This window comes from Camelina sativa, chromosome 11 (genome assembly GCF_030686135.1).
Source record: "Camelina sativa cultivar CO46 ecotype springtype chromosome 11, ASM3068613v1".
Taxonomy (NCBI): domain Eukaryota; kingdom Viridiplantae; phylum Streptophyta; class Magnoliopsida; order Brassicales; family Brassicaceae; genus Camelina; species Camelina sativa.
The window spans coordinates 30,319,083-30,331,345 of NC_141890.1; the positions used below are offsets into that span (position 1 = coordinate 30,319,083).

The window sequence follows — 12,263 nt, forward strand, 5'->3', positions numbered from 1 at the left end:
TGAACAAAAAGAGAGATTTTTAAGTAGAATATAAATTTCGGCGAGATTCAGAACACAATAATGACAACTCAAACAACTAGTTTCTTCTTTTCTTCTTCAGAGTTCATCAGAAAACAAAAGAGCATTTAACCTTTTTTGATTCAATCAGATTCACAACTTTATCATTACAATATCGGAAAATGCTCCCCAAACAACCTGCAGATACCACAATACAAAGTCATCAGAAAAAGAAAAAGAAAAACACAAAACAACTTGATTTTATGGACTCTAACTCTATGGATTCAGATTAAGGTTTCACATACCAGCATATCTGATAAAGATCAACGGTTCAGAGCAAAGAGCATGCTCTGGCCACCGGGTAAGTACGCCACATTAGGAGACCTAGCAAGTGTAGATGCAATCTCCCTTGAAGCCTCAATCCTCCTGAGCTCGATAAGTCCCATACCTGCTTTAGCCGTAGCATCAGAGATCAACTGAGCAGCTTCACTCTCACCTTCAGCTCTTATAACCGCAGCTCTCCTCTCTTGATCAGCTTTCATAACCACAAACTTAGACCTCTCAGCCTCCTGCTGAGCCACTTGTTTCTGCTCAACAGCCCTTGAAAACTCAACACCGTAAGACAAGTGGGTGATGGCTACATCTTCAAGCACAATGTTGAATTCCTTGGCACGGTTGATTAGTGACTCTCGAACAAGTGCTGAGACATGAGGACGCTCTGTGAGGAGCTGGTCAGCGTTGAACTGTGCAACCACAGCTTTCAAAACCTCATTTCCAATCGAAGGAAGAACTTTTTCGTCATACTCTACACCCAAGGTTTGGAATATGTGTGGCAGACGCGACACCTTCACAATGATTTAACATCACATCAACACACTAATTTATAGACCAGGCGATTGAAACCAAATCACAACATCTCAGATGATTAAAGCAGTATAGGTACCACTTCATCTAAAGGTAACTATATGTATCAATCAAAACCCCAAATCCTAAACCCTAAATCCAATTCCGAAATGAAAAACATCTGAAAGACCTCAATACGGAGAAATCAAATCAAAGCGATTTATAGTTCGAGAATCAAGAAGCGGAGTATAATTTTAAGATTACCTCAGGGCGAGAGAGAACACGAAGGCTGAGATTAACCATCTGGAGATCCTTAGTACCAGAGATTGAAGAGAAGGTGTGAGGCTTCGTGCGGATATCGAAGATGTGAGGCCTCTGGAGATAAGGGATCAAGAAATGAGTCCCTTCACCGACCGTCTGATCCAGCACTCCCCGGAATCGATCGAAGAGCACAGCTCTCTCTCCGCCGTCAACGGTGAAAAGCGACGTATTCAGCACCGTCGCCGCCGTTCCGAGACCGAAAGCCGCCTTCGCCAAATTGGAAAGGAACGAAACCGCCGCTTGTTGGCTTCCCATTTTTTTTTTTTTTTTTGTGCGTGTGACTGAGATTAGCTTGGATCGAGAGAGAGCTTTGAGAGACGACGATGAGGAAAGAGTTTTTGCTAGGGTTTAATGGGATTGATGATTCTGGAACCTACCACGGGAAATGATTTTATGGGCCAAGTATTTTAGCCCATTAATATAATATAAAAGCCCATTAATAGTTTTTAACGAATCCTACTGTATTTGTTTTTTTGAACCAAGAGAACATTTGTATTTTTTGAAGTAAATGTGACATTGTGACCCATGGTTTTTTGGACTGACATATTTTGTATTCACATCTATAGTTACAGAATGAGAAAAGTGGCCGTCGCTAGCAACACAACTTTTTTTTTTTTTTTTTTTTTTTTTGCTAGCAACACAACTTCTCAGCAACTAATTTTCTTTTGCTATGTGGATGGTTTTTGGAAATATGATGTTGTTTGTTGTAGTTTGTGTGGGTTCTACAGTTCTTTGATGGGACAACGGATCTTCTTGGTCTACAAAAATAGTCGTTAAGAGTATATATGGGCTATGACTTGTGGTTGTGTTCACATTTTGTGACTATTCTTTCGATTTCACTAATATGATTACAAACCACTGCTAATATGATTAACATTAATTTCCATTTTCCAGTAGTTGTCTCATAATCTATGGGCCATCTCTATTTTTTTAATGAAATCGAATAATACGGCTTATCGAGTATTGCAAATATTTTGGTCGGGCCTGCAAGTCAACGTTGGTGAACAAAAGTATTACTCAAACACTAAAAGTTTATAAATGAGAAAAATCATACTTTTCAAATATCACGGCAGGAAACGTTTGTTGTTGCTTTTTTTTTACTCTATAACTTTTGAAAGCTATTTTCTTCCTTAGAAAAGAAGTCGTAAAACTTTAAATTATATATTCTCAGATTAAGAAATATAAAGTTTATGTCTGTCTATAGACATATATTCTTGAAACATTTTTGTGACTATTTTGACCAACAAAATGTTTTTTTTTTAATAAGGAATATTGAAAATGTATATGTAATCAGAATATGGCCACGGTTTAGGGTTGCATGGGGATCAAAACTTAATACGAAAGCATAACAGTTTCCAAATATTTTATCCTTAACATTATTGCTTATCTATTCAGTTAAATAATACAAGAGTCATCAATTTAAGTCGTCTCGAATACTATGAAAATGATGGAGGAGTTTTACTTGTAAAGTCACACGGTGACCTCACCACGTTATTAAAAATGTCAAAGGTTTCGGTGTCGAATCTTGTAGAGGTTTGAAAATAACAATATAACTAATAGTTATATTATAGAAAACTCCCTCAGTTTTGACTATCAACTTAAAATCTCTTGAAACCAAAAGGTCAACTTAAGATTGAGCTAAATTTAGTTCTTTCAACAATTTGACTCCAACCGGATATGTAGTCATCAATATTATCCAAACAGGTAAAATAAACAACCGAAATGAAGGAAAGCTGATAATTTGACTGTTGCAATTTTGTCTCCTTCAAAAGTTAAAAAAACCAAATGAGTTATCAAGAAGACTCGGATTTTATCAATTTTAAATTTTGCATCCGAAATTTTCATTAAACTAATATGATAAATGAAAACAAAATCTTTTTGAATTTAACAAAAATTCTATTGAACATTAAGATGAGAAATATGCCAAAAAAATATCGTCTGGATGTTGAATGTCCACTTGTCAGTAAATTTTGTTTTAAGAAAAAATCGAACTCAGAAAACAAGTGTTTACGCTAAACACTGAGTTGAACGATTATCTGAATGCTAAAAGTAGATCAATAAATTTATTTTGCAAAAAAAACTCAACATGTTGTTTTTTTAAATTACTAAATAATTAAATGATATTAGAATAAAATTGGACATAGAATTTAGCATGTGATTCTTGTTGATTGTATTGTTAGATGATTTCATAGAGTATTTTTTTATAGAGATATAAACCAATATAGTAATAAATACACAAAATAATATATAAATATAGAATTCTAAGATGATAGATCAAATACTTTTATGATGAAATTAAGAATTGATATAACAAAAAAATGATATGTTTCCATGTTAACCAGAACATAGTACATGTTCTATAAATATGAGTTCTTATATTTAAAATTCCCCTTAATAAAATATCTAGTGATAACTTAAATATGGGATTTTCCATATACATATTAGTTCAACATTCTTTATTCCACCAATGGTCGTTATTTATTTCCAAACTAAACTATAGTAGTATAAGATATGTAAGTTAATTATCACATACATGTGTTCACATTAGTACAATCTATACTAATAAAAAGTAAAAGCTATAAGCTCTTAAAGACGTCCACATATGATTTTAAACAACCTATAGGGATTTGACATATTACTTATTAACATTTTATACAATTTCCAGAATAATCTATATTAAGAATTATTTTAAACAACCTCTCAGGATTTAACATGTTATTCATTAACATTTTGTAAATTTCCAGATTTTTTTAGAAAAAGGAAAATTTTAAATTTATGGAAATAAAAGAACTATGTACAATATCAAACATCGGCTATAAAATTTTTAGATAAAGGTTCAAAACTATTATAAATAAGATTAATATGCTACCAACAATGAATGAGCAGGAAAGCTTGATTTATCAGGCGTCCAAGTTCAAAAGTTTTATATTCGGTTTGATCTGGTTTTTTATTTGATCAAACTAAAACTTTTTAAATTTTAAAAGTTTAAAATATTATAAATATTGAAACTTTTTAAAAGGTTCAAATTTTATATTTTGAAACCTTTTAAAAGTTTAAAATATTCTAAATATTGATGTAAAACATAAATTATCTTATTTATCTACGTTTGTGCTTTTTAAAATCACAATTTTTGTGTATATACATATTTTTAAAATCACAATTTTGGGTACTGTAAAACATATTTTTGTTTATGATTTTATAGATGAGTTGATATTCTTTCATTAATTTTTATTTTTTATCTTATTTTTTATTTTTATGAGAAAAGAAATGATTTTGTTCTTGGAGTTTGATGGGTTAACAAGTTGTGTGGTAATCTAAAAAAAAGGTTTTTCGGTGGAAGAATGTGAAGAAGTTGACGAGGAAGAAAAAGAAAAAGAGTATAACGAAGAACTATACAGTAAAAGTTACGATAACAATTACCACAAAATTTGACAATGAAAACGACAAGAAAGAATATGAAGAATAAGAAAACATTGAGTAAAAAACACGAAAACATAGGTGGTAGCGATCAATTAAATATGAAAACGAGTTAAATTCATGATGATAAAATTGTTTCTTTTTTCTCGTGGTCAAAGAAATGGTTTAGGATATGTGAGGTCATCAGTTTGATTCACCTCGCCTGGACGTCGAGTTAAAATCTTGATTTTTTTATCATATTTGATTTTTATAACACAACTGATTTTTACTGATTTTGCTGGTAATCATGAATTTCACAAATTTTATGAGAAAAGAAATGATTTTGTTCTTGGAATTTGATGGATTAACAAGTTGTGTGTTAGTCTAAAAAAGGTTTTTCAGTGGAAGAATGTGAAGAACTTGACGAGGAAGAAGAAGAAAAAGAGTATAACGAATAACCAAACGGTAAAAGTTACGATGACAATTAAAACAAAATTTGACAATGAAAATGACAAGAAAGAATATGAAGAATAAGAAAACATTGAATAAAAAACACGAAAACATAGGTGGTAGCAATCAATTAAATATGAAAACGAGTTAAATTCATGATTATAAAATTGTTTCGTTTTTCTGGTGGTCAAAGAAAATGGTTTAGGATATGTGAGGTCATCAGTTTGATTTGCCTTGCCTGGACGTCAAGTTAAATTTATGATTTTTTTATCAGATTTGATTTTATAACACAACTGATTTTTTGTTGTAAAACACTTGGAGTGGATCTTCCATAACCAGCCCATACACGTCCCATACACGGCCCATGTACGTCCAAGACCATAAGGCCCATCGGCCACCTCCTTTAGTCTAAGTCGGTTTATGATTCCTAATGTAATTAGGCTTTGCCTTTGACTATATATATGTAACCTCCATTCGATTGAATAAATAATAAGACAAGAGAAAACCTCCTTCGATTTCTCTAGTTTCCAACACCTTATCAGCACGAGTTTTCCCTAAACTCCAACTGAGTAAAATCCCTAAAACCCTAAAGCCGCCGCACATAAGTCCTTGTTCGTTCAAGCTCTCAAACGGAGGATAAGTTCGTGACCAGTTCGTGAGTTCGTGGGTGCGTGATCAGCTTCTGTTCGTGATCAAGTTTGATTCCTACCTAGTCTGAGGTTCGTGATCAAGTTCAAAGGTATATCTGAGGTCTTTAGCTCCCAGAATCAATTCCAGTCAACCCCAAATGGTGGAAGGTAAATCAATCTAACTTATTGGACACATATGAATCGAATCTGGATCTAAACTCTATAAGAACCCTAAGATCTACAAGTAAACAATCAACAAACAAAACCCTAAGCTTTGAAATCCTGAAACCCTAAAAACCCCAAAACTTTAAAATCTTATTGTTTGAGGTTTAGGATTGCTTAGATTGATTGCAATTGCACTAATTATACTTTTTTAAAAATCTAGTTGTAATTGCTTGTTTGCTTGTTGCATGAAAACCTTAGAACTTAAATCCTAAAAATCGAATAGAGAAAATATTAATATGTTTTGTTCTAAGTATAATCTGATTGTTCTTGGCTGTTTTGTTTAAAATCAAAACCCTAAAATTAGATCTTAAAATCCGAATTCCTAGAGAATTATTACCTCCCTAAAATTTGTCATTATCATGTTTAAAGAAAAAGGAAAATTTAATAAAAGGAAATTTTATCTAAAAAAAAAGAAAATTGCTAAAACCTGAAATTTGTGCATATTTCCTGTTCATACTAGAATTTGTCTAGGATTGTATTTTCATGCATGTTAAACCACGAAAATTTGAGTATAAATAAGCATGGCATGGTTCGGTCTCAAATACCGCATGGCCCTAAGTGATTGGCATGGTTCGGTCTCAAATACCGCATGGCCTAAATTGTTGCATGGTTTGGTCTTAAATACCGCATGCTAATCGGATGCATGTTTTTCTATTTTATAGATAGCAAAGCTCAACAACCTCTCCTATGCTGCCCTTAATGTTTCTGGAGATAATTACTTGCAATGGGCATTGGACACTAAGATCAATCTAAAATCAAGGGATCTTTGTGAGTGCATTGAGGATGATAATGACTGTTCTGAAAAGAACAAGTACAAGGCAATAATGCATATTCGCCATCACCTTGCTGAGAGTCTCAAAAATCTGTACCTCACTATTGAAGATCCTCTTGACCTTTGGACAGAGTTGAAAAACATATATGGACACCAAAAGACGGTGCTCCTACCAAAGGCTCAATTTGATTGGAAAAACTTAAGGATCCAGGATTTCAAAACCGTGGATGAGTATAACTCAGAGCTATTTAAGATAGTCTCAATCCTAAAGTTATGTGGTACCGAGGTGCCTGAGGAGGACTTGCTAGAGAAGACATTCTCTACCTTTCACTCCAATAACGTACTGCTTCAACAACAATATCGTGAAAAGGGGTTTAAGACGTTTGCAAGCCTCATCTCTTGTTTGTTGCTTGCTGAGCAGAACAATGAGCTATTGATGATGAATAGTGTTTTGAGACCTCCGGATACAGCTCCATTACCGGAAGCTCACAAGGTTGACAAGGCAAAGAAAATCCTAAAGAGCCAAAAGAGACTAAAGAGTCTAACTATGTCCATAGGGACAAGTGTGGCCGTGGCCATCGGAGAGGTAGACGTGGTGGTCATGGTCGTGGGACCTATCAAGGACACAATTTTGGTGGTCAAGGCCATGGAAACCGATTCGGCGTTAGCCGGGGTCGGGGTAGAGGCCGCAAGTAATTTAAATCGCAACATAAGACCAAGTCCACTTGCCATAGATGTGGTATGGAAAATCATTGGGTAAAGACATGCATAACTCCTAAGCACCTTGTTGATCTATATTAAGAGAGTTTGAAAAAGAATCCAGAAACTAACCTGGTTTATCTCGATGGGGAAGAAGATTTCAACCATGAGAATGATGACCAATTGGATTATAAGACTTCAGATTGTCTAGGAGAGGATAATTAAATTTAAAATTGTCTTGGTTTAATTTCTATGTTTTAGGCTTTGAATTTTATTGAATTATGATTTTGGTTTAAATTCAATTATATTATTACCTTTAAATATGCATTTGTTATGCTTTTTATGGCTAAAACATAATTCTTGTCCATATTGAGAAATGGCTGAGGACAAGAATATGATTGTGGTGGATAGTGGATCAAGCCACACAATTTTGAATGATAAGAGATATTTTGCATAATATCATTTTTAAAAATGCCAATATTAGCACAATAGCGGGTATAGCAAGTTTTATTGAAGGCTACGGCCAGGCACACATCTTGAACTAAGTTATGCCTTATATTCACCCAGCTCAAAGGCGCTTATTGAGTTTAAAAGACATTCGTTTGAATGGTTTACATGTTGAAACTAAGGGTGAAAGAAACCAAGAGTTCTTATACATTATTGAAATCACCCAAGGATCTAAGAAAATCCTAAGAGACTATACCCGCATTGTTTACTGGTTTTTACCATGCTAAGATTAATATGATAGAGGCTAATTTGGCAATGAATAAAATGTTCAATGAACAATGCACTTTATGGCATGACCGGCTTGGCCATCCGGGTTCTAACATGATGCGTAAGCTAATTATGAATTCTAATGGGTACACTCTAAAAGAGAGAATAGTTATTCCTAAAAATCTCACGTGTGTAGCATGTACACAAGGGAAACTCATTTATAAGGCCATCACCAGTCAAAGTAAATAAAGAGATTTTCCACTTAAGACTATACGTCTAGAAAATGCTGGTGAACTTACATCCCAAGCGTTTAATGATTATTGTATGTCCATGGGGGGGAAGTGTGGAATATCCCGTGGCACATGTACATACACAGAATGGATTAGCTGAATCCTTCATTAAACGAATACAATTGATTGCTCGACCATTACTCCTGAGGTCGGAGCTTCCTATGTCGGCTTGGGGACACGCAGTATTGCATGCAACAGAAATTATACGCATCAGGCCATCTAGTGAGAATAAAGAATAAATATTTGCCATCCCAATTATTAACGGATCATGAGCCAGACATATCCCATCTAAAGACATTCGGGTGTGCCATTTACGTACCGATTGCATCATCACAGAGAATAAAGATAGGACCTCAAAGGAGGATGGGAATATATGTTGGATATGATTCCCCCACCATTATTAAGTATCTTGAGCCAACTACGGGTGATTTATTTAAGGCCAGATACGCGGATTGTCAGTTTGCTGAATCCGAATTTCCTATGTTGGGTGGAGAGAATAACAAGCTGGTCAAGGAATTATCATGGAATCAAACATCCTTAAATTGGCAAGATCCTCAGACTCTAGCATGTAAGGCAGAGGTCCAAAAGATTATACATTTGCAAAAGCTAGCTATTCAATTGCCAGATTCCTTTGCTGACCCAAAGAGAGTGACAAAATCATACATACCAGCTTGTAATGCACCAGTACATATTGATGTTCAGAAGGAACACAATAAGCAAGTTGCTACAGAGTCTAAGGCCAGTTTGAAACGAGGTAGACCATTAGGTTCCAAAGATAAGAACCCTCGGAAATCTAAGAAAGGTGCAAATCAAACCGAGGTTAAGGAAATTATAGACATGGTCGCGGCAAATCCTAAGGTACCGAATGAGGTTTGGGACGCTGAACCTCAAGGACCTGAAGGCATTGATAATAATGAGATCTCAATCAATTATATCATGTCTGGAATATAATGGAACCGTAAAGATGTCGACATCGATGAAATATTTGCATACAAGGTAGCACTTGATATAAATAAGGATCATGAACCCACGTCTATATTAGAGTGCACTCAAAGTAAAGATTGGTTAAAATGGAAAGAAGCCATTGACGTGGAGTTAAACTCTTTAAAGAAGAGGAATGTGTTTGGTCCGATCTTAAGGACACCATTCGATATAAAGTCAGTTGGACACAAGTGGGTATTTGTAAGAAAGAGAAATGAGAGTAATGAAATCGTGAGATATAAGGCACGACTTGTAGCACAAGGATTCTCTCAAAGACCAGGAATAGATTATGAGGAGACATACTCCCCAGTGATGGATGCAACGACTTTTAGATATTTGCTAAGTCTGGCTATAAGAGAAAAACTGGATTTGCGGTTAATGGATGTTGTAACCGCATACTTATATGGTCCACTGGAAATATGAAATTTATATGAGAATACCAGAGGGTATTGAGCTCAAAGATAAGAGCGGTTCTCGAGAACAATACTGCATAAGGCTAAACAAATCCCTTTATGGACTGAAACAAAATGGGCGTATGTGGTACAATAGATTGCGTGAGTACCTAGCCAAAGAGGGCAATGATCCCATCAGTCCATGTATCTTTATAAAGAAGTTTGCAAAAAAAGGATTTGTAATCATAGCAGTATATGTGGATGATTTAAATATCCTAGGAACCTCTAGGGAAATCGCCCAAACAGTTGAATATCTCAAGAAAGAGTTTGAAATGAAAGACCTAGGTAAGACTAAGTTCTGTTTGGGGTTGCAACTTGAGTACATAAATGATGGAATCCTTGTGCATCAAATGGTATATATTGAAAAGGTACTCAAGAGATTTAATATGGACCAAGCTCACCCATTGACTAGCCTAATGGTTGTAAGGAGCCTTGATTTGGATAAAGATCCATTCGGTCCAAAGAAGGACAATAAAGAAGTTCTCGGTCAGGAAGTGTCATACCTCAGTGCTATATGAGCGTTAATGTTCTTGGCTAGCCACACTATACCAGACATATGTTTTGCCGTGAACCTCCTAGCTAGATTTAGCTCATGTCCAACCCAAAGGCACTGAAACGGTATCAAACATGTTTTACGTTACCTACAAGGGACAACAGATTTGGGTTTATATTATACTAACTATAACAAAGAAGGCTGAGTTGGTTTTGCTGATGCAGGTTATCTATCTGATCCACATAATACAAAGTCTCAAACCGGCTATGTGTTTACTCACTGTGGTACCGCGATTTCGTGGCATTCTATGAAGCAAAGCATTGTGGCCACTTCGTCTAATCATGCGGAGATCCTAGCAATTCATGAAGCCAGCCGTGAATGTGTTTGGTTGAGATTGATGATTCAACATATCAGGACAGATTGTGGCATGGCCGACGATAAGGAAGCAACGGAAATATATGAGGACAATACGGCCTGCATCGCACAGCTCAAGGAAGGATACATTAAGGGAGATCGGACGAAGCACACTCTACCCAAGTTCTTCTTCACACATGAATTACAAAAGGCCGGAGAAGTTCAAGTGGTGCAAGTTCAGTCATGCGACAACTCAGCCGATCTCTTCACCAAGTCACTGCCGACATCAACATTCAAGAAGCTCACGCACCAGATTGGAATGCGGAGACTTAAGGACTTCTAGGGATGTTTGGAACAGGGGGAGTAATGTGTGTTGTACTCTTTTTCCTTCACCATGGTTTTGTCCCAATGGGTTTTCCTGGTAAGGTTTTAATGAGGCAGCACCCCAAGCGCATTATAGAGATCCTTCCTAGCATCGGGCAAGGTTATGTCATCCAAGGGAGAGTGTTATAAAACACTTGAAGTGGATCTTCCATAACCGGTCCATACACGGCCCATACACGGCCCATGTACGTCCAAGACCATAAGGCCCATCGGCCACCTCCTTTAGTCTAAGTCGGTTTATGATTCCTAATGTAATTGGGCTTTGCCTTTGACTATATATATGTAACCTCCATTCGATGGAATAAATAATAAGGAAAGAGAAAACCTCCTTCGATTTCTCTAGTTTACAACATTTTTTTTTTTTTTTTTTTTTCAACCAAACATTAATCAAATTAAAAAATAACTCCAAGATTGGTTGCCCAAACCGGAGGAAAAGAGTTTACAAAGGAAATTTCAGAGGAAAGCAATCTTGAAGAACGGGCTAGACAATCTGCCCTTACATTGAGCTCTCTAGAGATCCTGATCAGGGAGAACGAGGAAAAGCATGGTCTGAGCACAAGAAACTCCTCTAACAGGTTCGAAAAAGATGGCCAATCGTCAGGCGTCTGCACCATCGCCACCAATTCTGCACAGTCTGTCTCAAAGCTTTGACATCCAACTCCAGCCGCCAAGAGTGACTCCATAGCCCAAATCAAGGCTTGTAGCTCTGCATGTAAGGATGTAGGACCGCATCTCTGACTCCGTGCTCCCAAAAGGAGAGTCGCATCATCATCACTACAACACCACCATCCTAGACCCTGCATAGCATCTGACCCTTTCCAAGAACCATCAATCTGACATCGAGGAAACGCTCCCCTATCCTCCACCAGAGGCGTAGTATGCAAATACCTATCCGAATAGGATTTTGCTTCTTCCCATAGTAATTTATCATTATTCGCCTGGTGTAGAATTTCCGTCGGCTCGGCCTGTAACCCCTGAAAAACTTTTTTATTCCTATCTTTCCATAATGTCCAAAGTATCCAAGGAAGACGATTAGCTACATCCGAATCCCCCGACTGAGAGGCTGCCCGCCAAAAAATAAAGTCTAAATTTGCATAAATTGAAGCAAATGGAAAGCCATCGGGGACTAACGAAACTAGGGACAACTCCCAAACATCGAGCGAGCGAGGGCACTCAAAGAGAGCATGATTGATAGTTTCTGGTGCAGCCCCACACCGTTTGCAGAGTGTATCACACCGGATACCCCTATACGCAAGTCGTTCG

At 36.3% G+C, this 12,263-nt stretch overlaps 1 protein-coding gene across 1 annotated transcript; it reads right to left on the bottom strand.

Annotated features, from left to right (window-relative positions):
* On the bottom strand, positions 1-1,617 carry LOC104724442 (prohibitin-3, mitochondrial). Its single transcript, XM_010442933.2, has 3 exons — positions 1,105-1,617; positions 303-842; positions 1-195 (listed from the first exon to the last, which is right to left on the bottom strand). The coding sequence occupies exons 1-2, from the start codon at positions 1,414-1,416 to the stop codon at positions 321-323; spliced, it is 834 nt and encodes a 277-aa protein (XP_010441235.1). The 5' UTR covers positions 1,417-1,617; the 3' UTR covers positions 1-195; positions 303-320.
* Between the last annotated feature and the right edge of the window lie 10,646 nt (positions 1,618-12,263).